At 40.2% G+C, this 26,236-nt stretch overlaps 1 protein-coding gene and 1 long non-coding RNA gene across 13 annotated transcripts in view; one reads left to right on the top strand and one right to left on the bottom strand.

The window, feature by feature from the left end:
* The window catches only part of ZNF385D (zinc finger protein 385D), a 410,947-nt gene that overhangs the window by 326,794 nt on the left and 57,917 nt on the right, over positions 1 to 26,236 (top strand). For all 11 annotated transcript variants that reach the window (XM_060280667.1, XM_035129146.2, XM_035129150.2 and 8 more), the window contains one exon: positions 20,637 to 20,799. In XM_060280667.1, coding sequence (XP_060136650.1) covers positions 20,637 to 20,799 — 163 coding nt within the window. The remainder of the gene's footprint in view (positions 1 to 20,636; positions 20,800 to 26,236) is intronic.
* The window catches only part of LOC118091789 (uncharacterized), a 145,662-nt gene that overhangs the window by 30,028 nt on the left and 89,398 nt on the right, over positions 1 to 26,236 (bottom strand). The gene's annotated exons all lie outside the window — the stretch shown is intronic.

The following is a 26,236-nucleotide window of genomic DNA, read 5'->3' on the forward strand; positions in this document are numbered from 1 at the left end:
GCTTTTTTTCTGCAAGAACAAACATACAGGTGTATTCATAGTATTGACCTGCACTCTTGATAGATAGAGCTTTGAAAAAAATGAGTTTCGAGTGAAATGACTTACAAATCCTGTTCTGCTAGGTTTCTTCAGGTTTAAGTGTGTAGTTGGTGGCGACACTGCTGCATAAATAGGTTGCATTTGTACTGGAGCACATTGTTAAAAGCATAAAACGCCTTCTTGTATGCCTTATAAAGAAGTCTTTAGGGATATTCTGAGAATAGGATTTCTCCTTTCTCCAGCACTGCTTATTTTCTCTGCATCAGTGGTCTTGTCATGATAATCAACTTTTTTTGTCCCAACCATCAATCACTCTTGATTACAGCTGGGTAGAAGTTCTGTACTGTTGATCAGCTCATCAGTGTGCATAATGTTATACCTGGAGACTAGCGAAAATCATCCCTCAGTGGGAACTCACTTCACAGCTTTTGTCAAAAGTACTTTCATCTATCTATCACTCCCCTTGCACTTGTCACTTTTCTCTTTGATTGTAGGTCTTGTGAATTCAGATTACTCTTAGTTAGATGAATTTGAATACTGAAATGTCATCCTGGTTTGCAACATGTTTCATTTCACTGTACAAATATCACAGCAATTATTAATACATGAATTGCAAATTAAAAGATGACACTGTGCTTTTGCTCAAGGGAAGGAGCAATATTCACTAATATTTAAGAGTTGACAAAGGGATGGTTTAATTTGGTTAAGGTAACACTTTATGATCAATGTTCACTGTAAATAACTAGGTAACTGCTAGCAGGACAGTGACTTAATTCAGGGGTCGCCAACCACATGTCTATCCTGAAGCTTATTGAATAAAATGGAACTTTCTCCCAGGTAAGTGTTATAGGATTGCAGTGTAAGTGACTAAATAGTAAATTAATTTCTTTAAATAAATTATGAGCCTACTGTTACTGAAAAATGTAGTAACACTGGTGCCGTTACAGGTTTGTTTGCACAGGCAAGATGTAGGGAGTATTATTCCTCTTAAATACGGCTTTGGCAGTAACTACATGCATTGGAAAATGTGACAGGACTTTGAGACAGCTAGCTAATGCCTGCACGATTGCACGTGAACCCAAATGTTGCATGTTTGAGATCCGTCTCTCAGCTTTTGCTAGCCACTGACAGTTCAAGAGAACCCAGGAATAGCATCTGAGCCTACCTGCTTATTGGTTCTGGCATTGCCATATGGCATCCTTTGAGTTGAGTGACGTGATCCACCACTGGGGCGCCTGTTCTTTAGCCCTGTGCTTTACCCCTTTACATGGCAATTTGGTGGGGAAAGAGGGGCAGGTTAAGAGGGAGGAGCTGCTCCGGTAGCAATGGCTGAATGCCATTCTCTGCAATGGTTTCTCCCTGCCACTTGCTTTCCTCTGTGGTTAGTGAACCAGTGTTCCTCCATGAAACATGGGAGAGTTTGCTTGCCACTAAGTGGCGGCTGTACAGCAGCGTTCTTTGAACTGCAACAGAACTGTTTAGCCATGACGTCTCCCCAGTACCTGTGCTTATAGCAAGTCACCAGCCTTGCACATATCCAAGAATCTGAATCATTTGCTGAGTTCAGCTCAGGTGATGCTATAACCCTGATCTAGAACAGACTCATTAAAGGTACACTAAAGCTGTAGTGCTATTTTGGAGCCTCTCCTAGAAGACTCATGAGCCAGTGATGTCTTGCTGTGTTGGAAACTCACTGTGGACTATTCTACAAGTGTATTTTAGTATGTGTGTATGGATCTGTTTCAAATAGGCTAGAGCTCGATTGAAAGAAGTGATCTGCAGTGCCAGCCGGCGAGTCTACTCAGAAGTAGATCCTATTGATTTTGGGTATAGGATTGCAGCTTTATTCTACTTTAAAACTCACATAACTTTTATTTAGCTATTGCACTTGCTAAATATAGCAGATTCTGATACAGGTTTACTGCTGTAAGCAATGATGCAGATCAAAGTGAAGATTTACCAGGGTTCTAGAGGCATAGCTGCCAAGTTATCCCTTTTTTTAAAGGGATTTTCCCTTATGCTGAATAGGCTTCCTCGCGAGAAAAGGGAAAACTTGGCAGCTATGTCTAGAGGTCATGTAAGCAGGAAAAGAAATGCAGACTACAAAATCATGAGCTTTTCTTATGCAACATCAGAAGCACAAGATATAGCCTTTGTCTAATTAAGCAATCTATGCCCTTTTAAACTGTGTGTGGAGAGGTTATTGTTTTTTGTTTGTTACTATGTTACGTATTTTTGTGTTTTTATATTGTAAACTGCCCTGTGATCTTCAGGTGATGGGCGGTATAAAAATTGATTGATTGAATGAATATGGATAATGTTATATTTCCTATAAATATGATATTTCCAAAGCACCAAGTAGAAATGACAAATTAAAGTATTAGAGAACCACAAGAAAGGGACTTGATTAAAATCTCATATTTTTTCCTCTATAAATGGTTTAATTAGTAAAAGCTAGTTTTCCCATTCCTTCTGGCCACATTTTAGGACAGTGATCAATTATGTTAATTACCTTAAGCAATGCTAGGAAACAGATGGTATCAAATTTCCATTAGACCTGCACAATTCAGTACCACTTATTCTGTTTCACAGAATATTATAAAACCACTGGCAAATGTTTTCTTTTAATAAGCCAGTAATGTGCACACAGTAATTTTTAAAAGACGAAGCACTCACTCCAGAGAACTTGCTTTGCTGTATTATAACCTGATTATTTTTCTTAACACAAATTGAATGATCTTAGGTTAGAAAACACTATTTGTCTTCTTGAGTAAATATTTTCCTTGAACCAGATTTCCATCACTTGCACACACAAACGTATTTCACTTTGTAACACTTTATTTATTTTTTATGGTTTAATAATCAATATGACTATGTTGTGGTATTAAAAGTTTATAGCAAACTGTATTACTTTTCCAAAGACCTGTCAGTCTTCACTGCTCTTTAGAAGACAAAAAATAAAAATAATAAAAAGAAATCCGGATGCTGTATACTCAGATCTGATATCTCTTTTCTATTATAATCCTAGTCAAACAGATTGCCATAATTTATCTGTCTTTATTCATCTATTTATCCTGTAATATAATGTTTCTATCAAAATTGTATGTGGTGATAAATGCTTACAATGAAGCCCATTGTAATGATAAGCAGGTGCAAAGCAACAGCAATAAGCGAATATCAGTATTTGGAGATGCAGAGAAATATGAAGTATGGCAAATGAAATTTTTATCTCCCTTGAGATGGATTATTGAACATTACTTAAAAATGACAAGGCATTTGATGTTTATTATTCAGGTCCTGCCTGGCCAAGTCCATGGTTTATACACAGTGCTAACTGTAGCTCCTTAGGTCTAAACCTGATGCCCACATACTCGAACATAAACCTCACTGAAACTGTAGGATTTACTTCTTGAAAGCATAAATAGGACCGTGCTGCACAAGGTTCACTGTTTGGAGACGATGGCCCAGTTTACACATAACACTAAACCATGATTACGGAGACAGACTTCTGGAAGGTGTGGACTTGTGTCCGCCAGGAGAATATCCTGGTCCCATTTTAAATTAACCAAAGTTTAGTGTTGTATCTGAACCCTAAATTGTGGTTCATCTTAACTGCCCCTTGCTGGAACACGCCAACTTCTTTGACTGGTTTGCAATTGGTTTGTTTCAACAAATCATGGTTGTAGTCAGAAGTGACTCACCCAGCGAGGTGGAACATTAATGCTAGCCAGTTAACAGGAGGGAAGAATAAGGTGGTGCAGAGGGAGGGAGAACTTTGTGGAGGTACCAGGAGGAGTGCTAAAATCGCTCCACCATTGAGCCCGCACAACCAATATATTGCCAGCTCTCCCTCTCAGTAAGCTTCAGCAAAGCCACTGTTAAGAAGCTACTGTGTGGCTCCATCTTGCTGGATGAGTTGCTTCTGCTCTTGGCAAATCTGAAGCAGAAGCTTCCAAGTGCCTGACAGCTGTACTTGAGAAAGTGGTGGGAACACACAAGCCCAGAGCTCACCTAAAGCTTATCATTGTTTCCAAACCAGCCATGAGCAAAGATTGCGCCTTGTGCATTTTGGTAGACATGCAAATCTGTTTAATTTTAATTTGTTCTTAGCCTGTTGTGGTACTCCGCACTGTTTCCTCCACTGAATTTCTTGGCTTTTTCTTAAGCTCTAAACTGGATTTTTGGCTTTTAGAAAGTCTCAACGGGCTCTGAATTAGATGTGGATTCAGAGGGCAGGTCCACACAAGGGCAGGATTCCAAATTCAACCCACAGTTTCACAAGCCAAACAGCCAAACCAGTGTGGCTCCTTTGAATCCTAAAGGAACCAAACCAGTGCTTTGTTGAGGGCATTTGAAAGCCAATGTGCTAGCAAGGTTTAAGAAGCTATAAGGTGGCCCCACATACAAACCTTCATCTTCCATCCAAAGGAAAGCCATGCCTTGCCCTCCAATAATACAGTGGTACCTTGAGTTACAAACGCCTCAGGTTACAAATGCTTCAGGTTACAAACTCTGCTAACCTGGAGGAGTTACCTCGAGTTGAGAACTTTGCCCCAGGATGAGAACGGAAATTGTGTGTCTGCGGCGCAGCTGCAGCAAGAGGCCCCATTAGCGAAAGCATGCCTGTAGTTTCAGCCTGAACAGTTTCAGGTTAAAAATGGACCCCCGGAATGAAGTAAGTTCGTAACTAGAGGTACCACTGTATTCTAATGCAAGTCTTTTCTCCAGTCTACAGTGAGTGACTGGAAGTGGGAAAGCAGCACAAAGCCCTCCTCCTTTTTCTTCCATTCCGCAAACAGAAACTCTGGATTCTCACCCCAATCCTGCTTGTGTCAGATCACACATATATTTCTGGTGCCACCTTAACTGAAAAGATTGTAAACAGCAGCACACCAGGCGGAAGCAGATAGGGTTTGCATTTTGCTGTGCATTTTGGATTTTCCTAGGGTTGGGGAGATCCAAATTCACAGGTAGGAAAAATGTGCCACGAGAGAGAGAATTCTGTAAGCACTGATTATTAGAATTTTTGTGCACAGCATCTTGGAAACTTAAAATCATATATATTGTAGAGTTGGAAGGGACGCCGAGGCTCCTCTAATCTGGTGGTGGCTAAACTTGGCCCTCCAGATGTTTTGGGACTACAATTCCCATCATCCCTGACCGCTGGTCCTGCTAGCTAGGGATGATGGGAGTTGTAGTCTCAAAAACATCTGGAGGGCCGAGTTTGGCCATCACTGCTCTAATCCAACCCTCTGCATTCAGGCATGTGACCTCTCTCTCTTAAAAAATTATCAACCAGTTTATGCTGCAAACACTATAAAGCAAACACCTTAATTTTAACCGGGAAGAGTAGTTGTGACTAGAGCTACTGCGCTATGTTCCTTCCAATACGTTTTTGTTAAATTGCTGGACTACAGAGGATGACTGCATTTTAATGTGCTGTGTACTGAAACATGAATTGCCTGCAGGAAAAGGCTGGCCTTTAGTTTCACCACTGGGTATTCAGCATGTGCAAAAGTGCATTTACCAAGTGATGAGTGATGGATTGGCAATTTGGGGTCCTTTGATCTGGTAGTGATTCAGTGTCTGCTTGTGAGATTCTCTTGTATCAACACCAAATAGGATAAGGCAATGCTACGCTTATATTTGTGGCCAGTTTCTAATCTGTTTTGCTATGCTTTTTGTGTCAATGAAGATGCACCGAACAGGCATAAGTAAAGCCAGCTCCTTAATCAATTACAGAAACAAGAAGTGTTGTTGTTTAGTCGTTTAGTCGTGTCCGACTCTTCGTGACCCCATGGACCATAGCACGCCAGGCACTCCTGTCTTGCACTGCCTCCCGCAGTTTGGTCAAACTCATGTTCGTAGCTTCGAGAACACTGTCCAACCATCTTGTCCTCTGTCGTCCCCTTCTCCTAGTGCCCTCAATCTTTCCCAACATCAGGGTCTTTTCCAAGGATTCTTCTCTTCTCATGAGGTGGCCAAAGTATTGGAGCCTCAGCTTCACGATCTGTCCTTCCAGGGAGCACTCAGGGCTGATTTCCTTCAGAATGGATAGGTTTGATCTTCTTGCAGTCCATGGGACTCTCAAGAGTCTCCTCCAGCACCATAATTCAAAAGCATCAATTCTTCGGTGATCAGCCTTCTTTATGGTCCAGCTCTCACTTCCATACATCACTACTGGGAAAACCATAGCTTTAACTATACGGACCTTTGTCGGCAAGGTGATGTCTCTGCTTTTTAAGATGCTGTCTAGGTTTGTCATTGCTTTTCTCCCAAGAAGCAGGCGTCTTTTAATTTCGTGACTGCTGTCACCATCTGCAGTGATCAAGGAGCCCAAGTAAAGCCAGCTCCTTAATCAATTACAGAAACAAGAAGTACTATCCCTAATTTTCTGTTTAACCTGCCTGTTAAATTAATGCCTAAAAAAAGAGGAGGAGGAGCTGTAACCTTTGCAAATCTTACGCAACTATGCACATGCAATTTAATTCGTTCTGTAGGATGAAGCAAATATTGTCAAAGATAATAAGCTCCTTCTGCAGGCTCTTTCAGTTCTAATAAGCTAAATTGTATGATGGCTGGGCCTTAAAAGTATAAAAGAGCTTGAGTCCGGACCATTTTAAATATTATGCTACTGTAGAGTCTCAACCAAGTAGGATTTCCAGATATGTCAGAATGATAGGGTTTCTATAATCTTTAGGATATTACCAGATATTTTCAATTATCTGTTGGATAAATGCGCCTATCCTGTGCATTGTTTTGATATATCCTAAAATTTATCAGAGCTCAGAAAATGGCTGATCTTCCCTAACCACATGGAAGAGGCGGGGCAATTCGAAATGCTGGCAAGAAGAACAAAATTAAGTGTTTTCCCACTCAGGCGTAGAGGTGAATAATGCCCACATTTGTTAGTATCTGCAGAGGGAAAGTGTTCCAAGAGGTGTAGAGACCTTTAGTGTGGTTGATATTGGTGGAGGCACATGTTTTAATACACTACTATGCTGCTAGAAAAAGAAGCTCCAACGCCTTTTTAAAAAATGTGCTGTACATAGTGTAAGACCTGGAGTGAACAAAGGAAGGGGTAAGGACGGATGAGAGATCTCCCCACCCCTAAAAAAAGAAAACCTGCTTGCCTCTCATTGCATGGAACTAGCTTGTATGTGCAAACCTAGGTTCCTGCTACTAAACCTTCTTTGAACTGCAGTCCACAGTTCCTCTGCTGAACTCATGGAACCCACACAAGTTAACAATACACGTGCATTAGATAGGCTGAAAGGAATGTTCCCTTTCAGCTGAATAAACTGTTCCACTGTAGATTCTAATTCATTCCCAGTGGACAACATCTTGCCCTACTGGCAAATTCACACTAGAAAGCCCCTGGCTTAGCTTGCCGTCTTTAAGCCTTTCCCCGACTGGTGATATGCTTGAAGAAGCCTATTAGTTTCACCATGTATAAGAAGCCTGAAGGTGATAATACATCTTAAGTCTGTGAGCTGGAAGGGAAAATATCTGGTTCATATTGGAAATATGATAGACTTTCATTTATTAGTTGTGAGCAGATGTGGCAGTAATCCAGAATCTGGAGCAATTACTGTACTGTTAAAGACTGGGTGTATGGGAGAGAGAGAGACTGGGGACATTAAGAACGAACAATGTCATAGTATTGTAGCCTTGGCGGAAAAGTTGCAATGGAATCATTGCAGCAGGAGTGCAGATACATCTCGTATTCTCTTAAGTATTTATGTTGCCTGGCAGAACAGTTGTATGAATGGGTTGAAGTGATGCCAGGACATTCTTTGCACTGGAAATGACTTTGCACCAGTGGTCCTGCTGGACACCACACAAGTTCAGATTAAACTCATGGCAGAGCATCTGATAAATAGGCACACTGGCCTAGTTTACAAGTGATGCCAGGCCAAAGCTAAACCATAGTTCATAAAACAAACCTCACTTCAACTATAAGCCACCACGCAGATGATCAAACAAAACTTGGGTTGTTTTGTGAAAGTTTGGCTTGTTCCCCCTCTGCTCCTGTCTGCTTACCATCTACCTCTTGCTCCTTCACACACCCTAATTGAAATACCAAAAATCTTTGCAGCACCCTACTAGTACTGTGGCTTCACCACATCCCAATGGCCCATCCCACTGGCTGTTTCTGAGAGTAAGGATGTAGAAATGTTCTAAAAGCTCTCTGCCTATTATTTTCTACAGCCAGTTTCCACCCAAAGTTTCTAACTCTTTCCTCTGTCATCTTAAATGCCTTTAGATCAGGCATAGGCAAACTCCAGCCCTCCAGATGTTTGGGAATACAATTCCCACCACCCCTAGCTAACAGGACCAGTGGTCAGGGATCATGGCAATTTTAGTCCCAAACATCTGGAGGGCCAGAGTTTGCCTATGCCTGCTTTAGATGGTACCCAAATCACACACACACACACACACACACACACACACACACACACACCCCAAAGTGAAGTGTTTGAATATATCTCATTGGGAAGACGCAATCAAACACTGTTACACATTCTGGAAAAGAAAAAAATGGAGAGAAGGAACTCAAGCTCTTTACCAGGCAAGGTTTTATGTTCCATAACTTGACATTTCTCTCGAGGGAAAAGATTGAAGGGTGGGACCACATTGTGTCCATGTGTTATAAAATTTGAGTTTGTTCCAATGGAGTCTTTGTGCTTCTGCTGCTGCTAACATCCCTGCTGCTTAACCTAAATATGTGGTGGGTGGGTGTGTCGCATACTTAACAGTGTGGCTATCTCAGTTGAGGTATTCTTGCTTTTAAAACATTTTTTAAAAGCACCATGCTAATTTGAACAGCCATGACTTGTAAAGTGCTAGCAGCAGTTTTTTTAAAACTTGAGTAAAACATTTGAGTAAAGTGGTGAAAGCTGGTCATAAAGGACAATAGCCCCTTTAACGTTTTAATTAAGCTTTCCTCTCCACATCCCAGCTGTGCAGTAAAGGCAGATCAGAGGGAAGAAACCTCTGTAAAGAGATGCAATCTGTTAAGAAGGGACAGAAGTCCCTTTAAGATGCTGGAAGTAGAGGAGTTGAGTGAGGAAAAGATCACTTTACCAGGCAGACCTAGCAACAACATCATCTTTGCTAACACACCCAGCAACAGCTGCTGGGTAATTTTATTTTTCAGCCACTCTTGGTATCACCTCTGTAGCTTACAGTGCAATGTGGATGGGACAAACAAACATACATACATACACTTAAACCATAGTTCAGAATCTGTCTGAGTTCATATTAAACCATAGTTTAGGTTGGGTTATTTTTTTGCTAACAAACCATAGCAAATAAAACATAGTTAAGGCACTGTGCTGGATTTGCACATAATGCTAATGTATGGTTTATTAACTACTGTTTATGTAAACCACGGTTTAACACTTAAGTGCAAACCAGGCCCCTGAGTCGGAAACCATGAAGAGTAAATAGATAAGCTTAACGAACAGTGTTGTGCATATCTAATAATTGTTTCACCACAAATTTTGCTCTAACTTACATTTGCAAGGAATGCCAGCCCCCCATTTTACAGAAGACAGAACCTCTGGAAGATGTGCTTTATGTAGCCAAATTATTACATGGAAAGAATGGTATTTCAAAAATACTTAAAGCAAATCATAATTAATAGGCCCACCCACTAAAACTAATGAGAGAAGTATGTGACATTTGCAATTACCAAAATGCTTTCCAGAATGCTGGGCTTTTTGTATAGTTTGTGGTTCGGTAAGCAGAGATATTCTGCAAGGTTAGGCATTTGTTAGTGAAGTTCTTTCAGTAGAAAGGAGACCTATGGAATATGCTCATTACAGAAAACTAAAATACATCTAAGGGATAAATCTGCACATTATGGTGCAACTAATCATCACATTATGGTGCAACTAATCAGTTACAGTGCTGTGATGGGATAATGCTTAAAAGTAAAATATTACCTTGACGAATCAAGACACGCAGAGGAAGAAGACACTGGGCAAGAGGAAACAGAGCAGAAGGCTTATAAACAAAGTTGCATTGTTTGTAAGGTTGAGTTTGGGATGGTCTGCAAAGTGGAGGTTGGTCACTCACCTGGCTAATGTGAAACTCATAATGACAGGAAATAACTACATTGCACAATATCAGACAATGTGCTATTGAAGCAGAAATGTGGATGAGCCGTAAACCTAGGAAGGACATTTCATGCTTAAAAGCCCCCAGTTCCAACATTATACTATTGGATCAAATGGCTACTAGTCCTAAAAAGTAAATAAATCAAGATTAAGGTAAAGATTTGGAATCAGTCCAGGACACATAAGCCGAAGTATTTAAAAGACTGGTATAGGTGATTCACTTGAAGAGGTTTTTTGGGTTTTTTTTTTTTTTGTATATCTACTTAAAACAAAATGCTAGATGAAGAAGATTGGGTGTAGTCAGTCTTTTTCATCAACACAAACAATCTAACAGTTATACCTCTCCTAATGCTATTCTGTGATTCCCACCCAACGCCCATTTTGTCCATGATTTTGAAATCTCCTGCATGATTCCCCCCCCCCAATTCTGGGTGGTTGTGTCTCGTAAAAGAAATGCTAGTTGTTTCCCCTCCCCGGAGGAATTTAGTGAGTAATGAGAAAGCAAGTTTTAGATTTAGATGTTTCAGAACAGTTAATTTAAAGTTGTGTAACATTCTTATGAACAACTACTTTTTAAAACTCCCAGTTTTGACACAGGAGGACTTGTGAAGTAATTTGTTCATGGTTGGTTTTCATGATAGATTTCAAGGGAAATTAAAATATTCACGGAAATAGCTCATTCTTGAAGTTGCTTTGTTGTCTTTCACACATTAAATTAGCTCATTACTGCTGTATATATAGTGGGGAAAAGCATCTGTTTACACGGTTAATAATATTAAAATTACTTACAAGTAACAAAATAAGCAGCAATTTGCAAAAGCTAATCATATTTGTGCACTCCTCTGCAAAAAGTAAACTGTTAATACATACCCACAGGGGAAAATACTTGCTGGCTGAAGCCATTTCATTTTATCATTAAGGGTAATATACTGAACATAGCTGCCAAGTTATCCCTTTTTTTAAGGGATTTTCCCTTGTGCTGAATAGGCTTCCTCGCGAGAAAAGGGAAAACTTGGCAGCTATGATACTGAATACAGAATGCCTCCAAAGCAGAGAAAGAGTGACAAAAATATAACGATTTTCTTTCCAATAGTAAATGGTGTGAACACTTCTAGTATTAAGAAGGTCAGCTGCTTATTCAAATATTGTATGGATCCGATCTCTTGAATTGCCCAAACTGAGTTTGTTCAATTTGAATGCTGGTATTTTGTCCTCACAGATTCAAGTAAGATTTGGAAATAGCTCACTCTTGAAGTTCCTTTGGAAAACCACCTATAATTTCAGCAATTTAGGCTACAATGAAGACTAAGTATTCCAAATATTGACTGGCAGATGGTGGAGGGAGAAAATTAAAAAGCTCTCCTTGCCAAATCTCATACATTGGCTTTGTGTTTTCCTCTAAGGGAAGTTTGAGATGTGATCAGATGCTTCAACAATCAGATATGTGAGTGCATTACATGTCTGTTTCCATTATAATGCCACAAATGCCATGTGGTGTACTCCTGTATTGAGTTACTGTTCAGTTACTGTTCAGAAGCCATATGCCTCTGAATATTAGTTCTAGAGGAGCAACAATGAGGGGAGAGTTGCTGTATTTCCTTCATGTCTTTCTTGTGGGCTTCCTGGAAGCACCCAATTACGCACTATAGGAACAGGATTAGATTGACCATGTGGAAAAGAAGCCAGGGTTCCTGCATTTTAATAATTGTGTGGATGAGAGGACTCCGGCGAAATGTAGCTTGCATGACCACCATAAAGTAGATGCTGAATTAGATGGGTTTTGGGTCTGATCTAACAAGCCTTAATGCAGGGTGATAGCTTCATTAATTTTATTGGAGTGTCGGTTTTTGTGTCAGATGGAGCTCCAGGTCATAGCAAATGCTGTTGGGGGGACAATCATGTTGTATTCAAAGCATCCCATATGCCATTAAATTTGTGCAATATTTTTTTCTTCCATATATGCGTTGTTTGCTCTCAGAATGCCGGTTCTAGTAGTTCTGTTACTCAGTCGTCAGTGTCAGATGGAAACTGAGATTACCAAACATGCAAAAAAGCAGTCTCTTAGCAACTAAAACAACACACATTAATCCAAGCTGCATGCATCTTATCAATGGCCCATGCAGTCAGAATGTAACTAAGCCCCAAATCAGAAAGCACAATATTCCGTAGTATGTGGTTCGTTTTTAAGGTTTGCTGCCAACTTGCAAGGTTCATGTACCTGACAAAGTGGGGTTTGGACCACAGAAGCTTTTTGTTGCAGAAATGTGTTGATCTTTCAGGTGTCCCAGGGTTCTTTATATATACAAAATGCTTGTTTTAGGGTGACCAGAAAAGGACAATCTGATCATCCTAGTTTGGATTTACCATTCCTTCATTTTCATATAATCAAGGAATAAAAGGACAAATGAGTAAACCCGATTTTTTTTTTTGTCAGTGATCCTGCATTATTTCTGATACTCTTTTTATGCCCCTTTTCTTCCTTTTTCATTTTGGAGTCGAGACCCAATCACAGCCCTTTAATTCCAAGTTCAGCAAAGCTGCTGTTTTGATTGTATACAGACAAAAGAAGTGGTTTCCCTAGCAACAGGTACAAGGTGAAAACACTCAAGTTGGCAACATTATTCGCACCCACTCAAGTTTCATTTATTTATTTTGTTCACAAGACTCAGAGAGTAACCAGTCAATAGGAAGCTTTCAGCTAATCTGAGAGGAGAGACTAAGGGCAGGTAAGTGTGCTCCCATTTTGCTTCAGCTGGAGCTGCTACAAAGATTTCTGCTTTAAATTGAGTTTCAGGAAAGCATTAGTTTTATATAAGGTGCCATGATATTCTGTTCAACTAAAATTAATCAGAATTAATGAGTTGCTAGGGAAACCCAGCCGGATGGGCGAGGTATAAATAATAAAATTATTATTATTATTATTATTATTATTATTATTATTATTATTATTATTTGTTTTTCTTCTTTGTATCAATCATCTCTAGAAAATTGTTCTTTTTACTTTATATCTTAATTTTAATTACAGGTAGGTAGCCGTGTTGGTCTGAGTCGAAGCAAAATAAAAAAATTCCTTCAGTAGCACCTTAAAGACCAACTAAGTTTATATTTTGGTATGAGCTTTCGTGTGCATGCACACGAAATATGTATCTGAAGAAGTGTGCATGCACACGAAAGCTCATACCAAAATATAAACTTAGTTGGTCTTTAAGGTGCTACTGAAGGAATTTTTTTATTTATCTTAATTTTAAGAAATGTCTCATAATTCTTGGGTGCTATAGAAATGTGTGTGTGTGTGTGTTCCAAGTTTTGAAGTTTGGATGTTACTTCCCATCCACCAAACATGCACATAGAGGTTTTCATTGATTTTATTTATATTAATACAGGTGTTCAATATGCACAAATCTAACTTCACATCTAGAAAGAGAAAACCACATCCTTGTTTGCAGGTCAATGCTTTTGTTTCAGAATGTGTAATTCAAAAATTAGAGTGAAATTTAACTAGATAAATAAATGAAAGGTTTAGATGACCATGTGAACTGTATATGTTGAAATTGTGTTTCTCCTTCCCCCACTGAAATCATGGAGGTTTCCATTTGATTGGCAATTTATCCAGTGTTTAATAAACACTCCATGTGAAAACTTTCCACCCATTGAAACAGGTGCTATTTTACTTGTTGAAATCACTGTCACAAAGAAAGGTAGCATTATGGAGGGCTGAATAAATAAGCCAATCAGATGATAATTGCAGTTGCTACGTGAAGGAGAAAAAAATTGGGCCCCGTGTTCCACCCCCAGTTCAGTTTGATTTTCTAGAGGAGTAGCTTTCTGGAGCTGTAACAGTGGGGGAATATACATAAAGTAATTCGTTATTGGAGAACCTCCTACATTAAAGTTATGCACTTGATTCTGAAATAGCAGAGGTTTTTAAATTTCAAATATTTCTAACATTAAAACACATCTAACAAAATGTAATTACTGTTAATTTAAAAGTCTGGAGGTTGGGTATACCAAAGGGCAAGTACATTTTGAATATCCATAAATGAATGAGGGATACATAATATATAGTAATTTCAGGGTAGGAGCCTCATTGCTGATGACTGCAAAATTGTAAAACATTGGTTCTGCAGTGTGAATAACTGAATATGAAAATTGTGTGTGTAGGAGGGCTTCTGTTGCTGCTTTGCCGCTTCTGTCTTGCACTAAATGAAAGGCAGAAGTTGGGGGAAAATCTAGAGATGTCTATGGGCTTATCCACACTTAACTTTCCCCCTACACACTTTCTAGGCACAGGTATGCACTTTAAAGTTCCCTCTCTGAGCACTTTTTTTTTTTGCCTCACCTCTTTCACCAGGAAAGCTTGCTCTTTAATGTTGAATCAAAGCAAATGGCAATTCGGGCTTTTTGCAGATTGCTGGTCACTCTGGTTCAGCAGTAAAGGGGAGGTTTTCACAGGGAAAGTGGTTCAGAATTTTGTCTGATAAAAAATTCTGATAGTCTTTCCAAAAAAATGTTGTTTCAGTATATGTTTCTTGTACCTTTCTTGTATCTTTACTCCCTGGACTCATAAGACAACAACTAGTTATGCACCTGTGCACTTAGCTGCATCTCTTAGCTTGAAGACAGATCCCATTTGTTATATCTGAACACAACTTCAGCCACCAGTCTTATGAACAGGTGGCACATCACTATCCTCTAAAACAGACATCCCCAAACTGCGGCCCTCCAGATGTTTTGGCCTACAACTGCCATGATCCCTAGCTAACAGGACCAGTGGTCGGGGAAGATGGGAATTGTAGTCCAAAACATCTGGAGGGCCGAAGTTTGGGGATGCCTGCTCTAAAAGTAGTGTGAGAATTGATCCTTGCTTTCCCTTTCATTTAAGTCAGGGGTCCCCAGACTAAGGCCCACAGGCCGGATATGGCCCAAAGGCCTCTTTTATCCGGCCCACAATGACCACCGCCACCCACTTCCAGGTCGGAGGTGTGCCGGAAATAGCTTGCGCGCATGTGCTAGAGTCATTTCTGGTGCACTTCCGGGTCGGAAGATGCCCGTGCGCATGCGCACAAGCTATTCCGGGCGCACCTCCCACCTGGAAGTGCGTCAGAAATAGCTTGTGCACGTGCGCTCCCACGCCGCGTTGCACCGGCCCGAAGCCAGGTAAGTTTGGGGACCCCGGTTTAAGTTGTTGACTAAAAAAAAAGGTGTGTATGTGTAATTTGCTTCTTATGGTGCAGTGCCAATATACAGCATGCAAGCATTGTTTATCTGTTTAGCCATGTATAGGTCTCCAGCTCAGGAACCGCCATTGAGAAGTAGGGATAGTACAGTGGTACCTCAGGTTATGAACAGCCTAGCCTATTTGAGGGGATCTTAATGTACTCAGCTTCAGTCTGTTCCATGATTCAGCTAAGTTTCTTCCACATGATGAGTTAGTTGTTTTCAGAGAGCTACCACCCTGTCTGAGAACTGGAATTTTGAGCATGCACCACCACTGTTTTGTAAGCTACCCTGTAACTGATAAGATTGTGGCCCATTTTAACCCAGACTGTTGTCTTGGCCCCAGCCATCATCTCGGCCCTTCTTTGTGTCTGGCAACATGAGAATGGGCCTTTTCTGTGGTGGCTCCCCTTTTGTGGAATTTGCCCTCCATTTGTGGCATTCTCTCCCCAAGGAGACTCCCCTGGCGCTTTCGTTATATATCTTTATGCTTCAGGCAAAAACATTTCTCCTAAGCCTTTGGTTAATTAAATCAATTGACTCCCCCTGCACACAATTAACAAAGCAGACACTTGCAGAGCAAACTGCTTCAGAGCACTTAAGCAAACAACTTTCTGGGATTTGCAATTGTAGCAGACACTCTAGTTTTTGCCACCATTGCAAGGGAGGATTGCTGAGATATCATTTTGATGTAATTTCCCCACTAGTAGCAGTGCAACGCGGGTGGCGCTGTGGTCTAAACCACTGAGCCTAGGGCTTGCCAATCGGAAGGTTGGCGGTTCGAATCCCTGCAACAGGGTGAGCTCCCGTTGTTCAGTCCCAGCTCCTGCCAACCTTGCAGTTTGAAAGCACGTCAAAGTGCAAATAGATAAATAGGTACTGCTCCAGCAGAAAGGTAAACGGTGTTTCTGTGCGCTGCTCTCGCTTCGCCAGAAGCGGCTTAGTCATCCTGGCCACATGACCTGGAAGCTGTACGCCGACTCCCTCGGCCAGTAAAGCGAGATGAGCACTGCAACCCCAGAGTCATTCGCGACTGGACTTAACTGTAAAGGGGTCCTTTACTCTTACCTTTAGCAGTGCAACACAGTGTTTTATGCCTTAGTCATGTAGGAGTTCATACTTAGGTTTTTTCCACTTTAAAATACTCTTAAGTCAGTTTTCCTTCTAGAAATTTTAGCATTAGGCAGACATGTTGCTATGGGTAAGATCTTTCAAAACCTTATCAGTCATTACTCAGTTGAAGGCTTCTTGTGCAAGTTATTTATTAAATGATTAAAGAGTAAACAAATTGTATGTTGAATTAATAATAAAAGATAATCAATATTGTCGAACTAATCCTTACACTTGTTGTAAGTCTTGAACCAGTATAAGTAAAATGAAAATAGATCTACATTGTAGATACCTTAGTAGTAGTTGTTGTGTGGCTGGTGGTGAGACAGAGGTCCCACAACGTGCAGGAACAGGAAGCCATCAAATCTTCCTTTGTTAATTTGATTTTTACACCACCTCATTATGCCTGGGATTCGCAGATGCAGGTAAAATTAAACAATATATTCTAAACTCACAGTGACAGATGTTACAGATTGCCAAATAAATGCAAGCACTGCTCACTTGCATAGCACTAGTCTTTCTAGAAGATTGCTATAAATGATTTTAAAATTCCTTTTCAATGTACTTTTCATTTTCTGCCACTATTATCTTAAGGAATGTCACAGTATGTACGCTTCTTTCCAACCCTGGATAAAATGGTGCAATCAGTCACTCAGTCTCCTTCCACAGTTCTGCATCAGGTTCAGGCTGTGGCTCCATTTTTCCTTTTCTGCACGACATTCTGGCATAGTAATTACATTCTCTCCCCCCCCCCCCAAAAAAACATCTGTCAGATTTTAGCCCTTTTGTGTCAAGAAGATGACATTTTATGTTTTCTCTTTCCCTCCCTTTTTTGTAATTTTAACTTGGTAAATTAAATTATTCAGCCAAATATTACTATTGTGTATTGCACAAATATCCTAGGGGAATACAGTATAATAGAATTATAGAACTGTGGAGTTGAAAGGGACCCATAGGGTCATCAAGTACAATCCCCTGCAATGCAGGAATCTCAACTAAAGCATCCATGATAGATGGCTATCCAACCTCTGCTCAAAAACTGCCAGCGAAGGATAGTCCACCACCACCCGATCTTCCCAATCTTTTTCCATTCTTATAATTTACTTTACAGGAAAACACAATGATATTATTATTATTATTATTATTATTATTATTATTATTATTATTATATTTTTCTGTTCAACTCTAAAGGTTCAGGAAGGAATCTCTGGTGTAGTTTTATTTAAAAACTGGTTAAATCTGTTGGTCGAACAATCTATCTTTCCCACATAGAAGTACCATAGAACTGCCAACTCTAGTTATCTTGAAACAACCTTAAATGCCTTCATATCCCTATGGAAATTAAAGATTTACATTCTGAAACTTTAACACAAAGCATTTAAATGCATCTGAGAGTAGGCACTCCATGGGACGTTTGCTATTCAGTTTTACCTGTGCGCTGAGAGCAGTTTCATTTTATATTTCAGAAGACATAAATCTGATAAATTCCAATCCAGTGCATTATGATGTATTTTTATGCCTGCGTACCTTTCACCGAAGTTGGGGTGTGGGATCAGAGTGGACTCAGGATATGAATCAGTGTTGTATAATCCGTTAGTAAAAAGGATAACTGTGAAGAACTTGAAATAATCAAATAATATGGAAATTAACACAGGCAAGATAATTATGACAGTTTTATTTTGATGGAATAAGATTCTGAGTCATTTAGACAGTATTGAAATCTAGTTCCAATTAGAGAACAGCTTAAAACAAAAACCCAACGCTGTTGGACTACAGAAACAAACTCATGGCAATGATGACGTGAATGTTTATGATATGCTGTCATTTTATTTATGCCATCCTAACCTAGCATTGGTCTTTCAATTTAATAGCAATTAACACCTCTTAACTGTTTACATTTGGCTTACAGTATGTCTCTTAATGTTATGTGTTGTTTGAAAACCGTAAAAGATGCATGATTGTGCTATTTTTTTTCAAGTTGTTTCTAATTAATATCTCCACTGTCCAGTGTTCTTTCAATAAGGGTACCTGCCACAATACCTTAAAAAAAAGATCCTTGATACTTTTGACTATGAGCACAGCTGAATAGTCCTCTGTAGTCAAGCTGCACAAATTTTAAGTGACCTGCCCTTTAGCAATGATAGTCACTACTTAAGCATTTGGTTTTGTACATAAAGATTTGCTGCATTGCAGTTCGGAATCATAGATCAGTTTCTGTAGATAAACAAGTGTAGTGTAGATAAACTACTGTTCCAGCTGTTAGGTAAACGAATAAACATAGAAAGCATAGGCTCAGTGATTACAGCATGACCTTGGTGAGCACTGATATGGTGTTCCATGTGACATGACGGGCCTATTCTCTTAGGGAAGCTCTGCAGAATCCCCTTTCAAGCTGTATTCAAAGTTTGCCCTGAAATATCATCTCCACCCATGAAAGAATAATCCATGCACATGTGGATCTCATTGTATAAACCAGAGCGTTTAGATCACACTTCTGCATAAAGATGGCACAAACCCAGTTCAGACTGTACGCTCTTCCATGCATGGTGAAATGTAATATTTCACCACCTCTCCATGTGGCTGTTCCATCTCTAAGATCACCAGGCCAAGCAGCCTCCCCAGACGTATATGGGTAAGGCCTGAAAAACATGATCAACCTCCCAGAGAGCCTACATGCATTGGATTTTACACATGCAAACCCTAATGAAACACTACATTCACATGTGGATATCAGGTGGGAAACGTGGGCTGGATGGGCAAGGTGAAAAGGCATGTACAGAGGAGTGAGATTGGGGAGAGTACCATTTCACCCAGATAGTGAATTGGCAAAGTATCTGCCATGATAAGGAAGGGAAGGCTTGTGCACTGCAAGTGTGTTGCAGTGGGAGCCATGTCAGCAAAGTTTAGCCACACAGCGTCACACAGAGGCAAGATTTGCTTCTATAACAACAGTCCCAAGATTCTGTATTTTCCTATAGTTGTGAATGGCAGCCAGTCATTTGTATCAGAGAAAATAAAGGGGTACACTCAGATACACAATTGAGGTATGTGAGGGGGACCTAACCTAATCTCCTACCTTATCTCTTGCACCAATAATGATTGCAACCATTTAAAATTCAGCCAGTTCCTATCCTCAGAGCTCCATTCTGGTCCCCCCCCATTTCCCCCCCCTCGTGCTAGGGACAAATGGTGTTTTTTTCATACCAAATACCAGCCACACACCCACATATATTTTAACTGAATTGTGGTCTTCGCAACCAAGTGGCCTTCACTAGCAAGATAATTTGAACAATGGGGCAAGAGATTTAAGTCAGAGTTGCTCACCATGTTCCCAATATTGACAGAGTTGGGGTGAAGTCATGACTACTTTGGAATGCCAATTCTGGAATGAAGTAGGCGAGCATGGCTACTTCATTTGGTGAGTTTCAAGGAGTTATCTTACCACATGTGAGCCCTCCAGGGTACAGGTGTTTTTACTATATGCAAACATTATCCCATCAACAAGAAGGAAACCCACATGTGATAAGCTAATCCCTTGACAATTACCGTCCACTATGTCCCCTACAAATTAGTCGTAGTTTCACTCTAACTCCACCAAAAAGCTTCACCACCTGGAGATGTTGCAAGTTTTAGCACTGTGCTTCAAAGCAATGTCACTTATTTTGAATTTTGCAAAAAGGCCTTGGTTTGGTCGAAGGCTATCTTTTGCATTGCAAAGTTAGGCATGATTTCCCTTTTGTGTCCTGGTATCTGCTTGAAACATTTCCACTTCTGCCTTTAAAATCAAATCCCCCTTTAATCTATGTTCAAGTTAATAGCTAACTGCAAGGGGGGGGGGGAGATGTCTCCTTGCTCCATTCCCTAGAGAGGAAGAATAATGATTTGCCAAAATTCCGAAAGGAATTTGTTATATGGGTTGAGAAAGCCAGATAGCCCTGTGCAATATTTATAATATTGGTGGTGTTAGAATGTAGTAGCTCACTGTTTCCAAAATACAATTCTAAAAATAATTCTGCAGTTTGGTTCACTGCCTTTGTATGGCGAATGGTACCCATTATTGAAAGGTGGTCTGTATTTGTACTAATACAGAGAATGCCAGTTTAGAAATGAGCCTGATTGCATGGTTCATTTTCTTCTCCTTTGTAGAGCCAGGCTGCGGCCCACTACAAAGGCACTAAACATGCCAAGAAGCTCAAAGCACTGGAAGCCATGAAAAATAAGCAGAAATCTGTAACTACCAAGGACAGCGCAAAGACTACCTTCACTTCCATCACTACCAATACCATCAATGCCAGCTCTGACAAAACAGGTTAAGCGATAATCTCTGTTGTGGTTTATTTCTGTTGTTGTTGTTGTTGTTGTTGTTGTTGTTGTTGTTGTTTTTCTTGTTTACCGCCATGTCCGTTTGGTTATGTGCTTGCCACATTGATTCATGCTTGATCCATCATTCTATGTAATATTGATTTCTTTCTTCTTCGCAGTAAATTTATGAGAGTAAGGTAATCATGACGAGTTGTGTAACGGATTTCTCTTGTGCACAAAGTGACTTGTCATTATTTCAGGCATGAATGCATATGTGTAAGATGAGTAATGTCTGGGGCAAGCAAACAATTAAATAGAAATGCTCAGGAACTTGTAGTCTATATGTAGGCGTTCTCTCTCTTGTTCTCTCTCTCTCTCTCTCTCTCTCCCTCCCTCCCTCCCTCCCTCCCTCCCTCTCTCCAGTCAGCTGTGACACATTTTTAGCTAAAAAAAACAGCACTAATTGAGACTGGGAGCCTGTGATAAAAAGCATTGTTTATCAAAGCTTTATTGTCACAAATTTTTAAGCACTGCATTATTATTTCAAATGGGTGTTCCATGATTTCAAGCAGGATAATACCTACACAGCCCCACTTCTCAGAAACAGGTAAGTGTGACAGATATATATATTATGGTTACTTATTATGGTTGCTTTCAGAGCCTGAAAAATATGGATTGAGAACAGTGTGTGTGTGTGTGTGTGTGTGTGTGTGTTCTTGTTCCTTCTCCTGGTAGTCAAAAGAATTGCAGGCGGCTAGTGAAGGAGATGGAATTTGAGTAACCTGGTATTTAAAATCTGAGCCACTGTCCAGGAAACTTCAAAGGCAGATGGTTGCAGTACCTCACATGAAAGAATTGATCTTGTCACTTGTCATATGCTTGTTGTATGCAGACTCATGAAGTGCATACATAAAAGACTTGCTGAAAAGAGAAATGTGAAATGAGTCAAGTCGTTTGTTTTTTCTCCTGTAGTTACTGTGGGTGGCAGGCCATTTGATACCAAGGGATTTTCTACACTGCAGTTTAGCACAGTGCAAACTTGCATGGCATTGGTTCGGAAGTCTTACTCTGCCTTTATATATGGTCATCTTCCCCCCCACCCCCACCCCGAACGCTGCCCAGTTTTAAGGGAATGCAGTGTTTACACTGCAGTGAGCTGATCCTTTCAAAAAAGAGTGTTCCTAGGCTTTGTTGGTGTGACTTTCTTTTCTCAGGCAATTGGGGGTGGTGGTGGGGGTTGCTTGTCAATACCTGTTATCAATAAAGGTTGTATCCACAGGTGCGACTTTCTTTCCTTATGCATTTTATCAGCAAACAGTGTTCTGTAATTGTCATTACAGCAACTTTGATCGAAGGCTGAGAGAGACAGTGGTTTGTGCAATGAACTTGTTGCAGAGAGGGGAGATTGGAACCCAGATGTTTATGATCTTTCATCATTTCAACATTCTTTCAGCTGGATGTTGGCTTGAAATATTTTTTAAAAGAATCTGTAGAACAAACTGTCTCAAAATACCAAATTGTTGTAATTGCAGGCTTGTGGCAGTTTTATCAAATAAAGAAACAAGAACCAAACCAAAGTAGTAATATGTAAGGTAGAAAACAGAAAAAGGTGATAGGAAAGAATCATAAGGACTGATCACTTTGGCCAATGCAGAGCTACTGTGACAACCAATTATGGAGTCATCTCAGGATTACTGTTTCTAAACATTTTCATGTCTGTCGGGGATGTTTGATCCTCTTCAAAGTGCTGTTGAACCATGCAAAACACTTCTGGTGCTTATTTCCACAGTCTATACATGTGGCTAGTCCTACTTGATGAAATCATTTGGAGCATCTGCTCAATAAGCTGCATTTTGTGTTTTTGCTACATTGTGGTCTGGATTGCATAGATTGGGTGTGTGAATGGTCTTAAGTTTGGGGCAGGACACTGAACTAGATGCCCCTTTATTCCCCTTTAGACTCCGCAGTTTGATTCTTTGGTTTCCTAGCTGTTCTCAGTGTTGTTGCTGCAGGTCTACTATTGGTTAACTCAGTTACAATTCGGTGCTGTCCACCGAACTGAGAATGCGATTCATTTTGCACATGGGAGGCCCACAATCAGTTCCTCAATAAACCACGAATTAGCAAGTCACAGCCTCTATGTAACCTAACCCATAGGGGTTTTTTTTTGCTTATTTATTAAATTGGGTTCTGCCTTTCCTCCAAATTTCTATTGTGTTTCATTAAATCAAAGCCGCTAACAGCAATAAAATGCAAACACAATAAAATAAAATAATAAAATACAGTAAAATGCAAATTTAAACGTAAAGACAAGGCAGTTAAAACGCATCTATAAAATGAACAAAACATCAAAATAAATAAATTGTTGAGTAGCACCTTAGAGACCAACTAAGTTTGTTCTGGGTGTAAGCTTCGTGTGCATGCACACTTCTAGTAGTAACTACTTAAGCAAATATGGCTATTAGAAGTTTGGTTTTGGTTGTTGTCTGCCAGCAGAAAATCATCAGAGTTTCCGAGAAGACTCTCTCTCAGATGTGCTTCAGTTATTGATGGGAGAGAAAGTATGAGTCTCTCCAAAAACATATCATGGATTTTTTTTAAACCTAGGATGACATCAAAACCAACAACAAATCACAGAGCTCATATGTGAACACAGAAGTGACCTGCGATTTGATGGGATCCCTTGTTAAAAAAAACAATTATCATGGCAGATTAAATGTTTTTATCATGGCAGTGCTGGATTTTTTTTTAAAGATCATATATGATCTATGATTTGATGGGAATTGGGGGGGGGGGCAGGACCCTTAAAGCATGCAGTTTTAAGAGGGTAATTTATACTGCATCTGACTTGTCTATCCACATGCATTCTGTCTCTCCTGCAGCACTCCAGGTTCTCCCTTGTCCTCCAGCCTATTCCCCCTTTCCTGCCACCCTCCCTAATTTCTCTCCTACCCTCTCAGTCGCTCCATTGCTCGGGTGCCAGTTCCTCCTTTGGCTCTGTACTTCTTAATTGCCCAGTTTTCATAAAGTGGGGAAATGGGGCATACGTCCATGGGCGTACCCAGCACGGGGCAGGGGGGTACAGCTGCCCCTCCCTAGAGAAGCAAAAAAAGGGGGGAAGCTCCCACGCAGCAAAAACAAAAACAAAAACAGCCGGCAGCGGAGATGCAGTGTTCATCCTGGGACAGGGAAGGATTGCTGGGTCACCTCTGTTGGTTTTTGCATCATAAAGGTTCCCTCTAAGTCCCTTTCTAGCCAGCAGCTAAATCACTCTAATCCTAGTTACATTGTTTTGCTTTTGTTATTGTTGCTTGATTATTTTACTCTCATAGCTGCTAGTTTATGCTCGCCTTGCATAAAGAGTAAATAATGCTCTATAATAATCAGTAGTAGTAATAGTAGTAGTAGTAAGAATGATAATAATAAAAATAATAAAAATAAATATTTAATATAGAAAATAAATGAATAAATAAAATTATATCAATAATAAATTATATTCTTCAAATCTCCAGTAAATTGTCGAGATTACTAAATGACCTTTGGCCTAATTACTTAACCTAATCTTAGAGCTGTACCACAGTGAATATAGCCTGCTTTGCATGCAGAAGGTCCCTGGCATCTCTAGGTAGAAATGGGAATCTTCTTTATGAAACTTGTAGGTTCAATCCCCATATGGGAGAGCTGCATATTATTGCATTACAGGGGGTTGGACTAGATGACCACTAGGACCCCCTCGATCTATGAGGTACTTTTCTGGGCAGAATAGTAGTGCTATTAACGTCAAGGTTGCAGGTTCTATCCCCATTTGGGCAAGCTGCATATTATTGGTTGGCAGGATAGTAGTGCTGATAAAGCCAAATTTTTGCAGGCCCAATCCCCATATGGGATAGGTGCATGTTCTTGCATTACAGGGGGGGGGACTAGATGACCACCAGGAGCAGATGTAGCTTGGGGGTTGCTTAACACCATAATCTTCAACATTTTCTTAGGGAAAGAGGGGCACCCTACCATACTCTCCTCCGGTGAGAGTACTCCTTAATTTTCCTGCATCTTTAAAAGATGTGGTTATTGAATTCAGTTTTGTTCCCGGTGAAGAGTTTGTGTAGTATAGTAGTCTGGTGGCAGGACTGTATATGCATTACTATACCACACAACTGCCGGTTTGTTTAGTCCAGGTACGTAAAAAGGCATAGCTGCCAAGTTATCCCTTTTTTAAAGGGATTTTCCCTTATGCTGAATAGGCTTCCTCGCGAGAAAAGGGAAAACTTGGCAGCTATGAAAAGGCCGCACCAAACAAACCTCAACATTTTCTTCAAACCCAAGAAAAATGATATTAGTATAAGACATGTAATTAGAATAGAATTTTTTTAAAAAATTCAAGCAAATAATTGTAATAACTACCGTATAACTACCGTAATAAAACACGGCTATAATTATATATAATAAAATTTTGGTTTCATTCGCTTTTTCCGTGCTGAAATGTCACAACCTGGATGACCATGGCTTGCCCCCCCCCCCTAGATTTGTTCCTGGGTACGCCCATGCATACGTCCAAATAGTATTTAGGTTGCTCCCCTACCTTATAGCATAGGAGGTAATTTGGGACCCAGAAACAATGAGAGGCATACAGCAAGAACCTCTTAGGTTCTCAAACAAAGTTACCTCACAAGTTAGATACAAAGATGGCAGGAGGAGAATCAAGAATGGCATCATGAACTCCTTGAGGAGGAAGGGTGAAACACTGGACCAAACAGATAGAAATCCACACTGGCCCTTCTACTCCACTCAACCCAGTATCAACCATGAATCAGCTTTTGCTTAGTTGAGTGGTGGCTACATTAGTATCCCTGGGTGTTGCAGCTTGTAGAACTTTGGGGACTGCAGATAATGGCAACAAGAGGCCATGGAACATAGTTTCCCAAGGGATCCAGGTAAAGGTGTTGCATTGCAACTCCCATCAAGTCCTATTCAAGCACGCTCCTCAAGGGTTCCAAATCACCTTGGGCGCCTGTACAAGTGAAGGCTTTCTCTCCAGACATTTACATTCTGTGTACACATGCCAAAGGGAAGGACTATTCAGTGCAGCACTGCTTCCTACCCAAGTGTATTGTTAACCATGAGTAGAATCGCCAAATAGGACTTACATGTTCCTTACTGAGCTTTTAAGAAGGTTATCTATATGCATTCTGTGTTGCCAGATCTGTACAGCAGCCTGCGACAGAGGTTGAATAGTATCAAGGTATTTATTGGCTTGGTGGTTAACATGGAAAGGAAGTGTAACAAAGGCATCAACGACTGGAACTTATTCCTGTGCTAAGAATGATTTTACGAAATGATCTAGAACTCTTTACTGTATCTCGAAAGGACTGACTACTTTAGCAGCTACGAAACAGCACAGAAAGCAAATCAGTAGGTTTCACCCCTTATCTACTTGGTAATTTTTA

The sequence above is a fragment of the Zootoca vivipara genome, chromosome 12, assembly GCF_963506605.1.
Source record: "Zootoca vivipara chromosome 12, rZooViv1.1, whole genome shotgun sequence".
Lineage (NCBI taxonomy): Eukaryota > Metazoa > Chordata > Lepidosauria > Squamata > Lacertidae > Zootoca > Zootoca vivipara.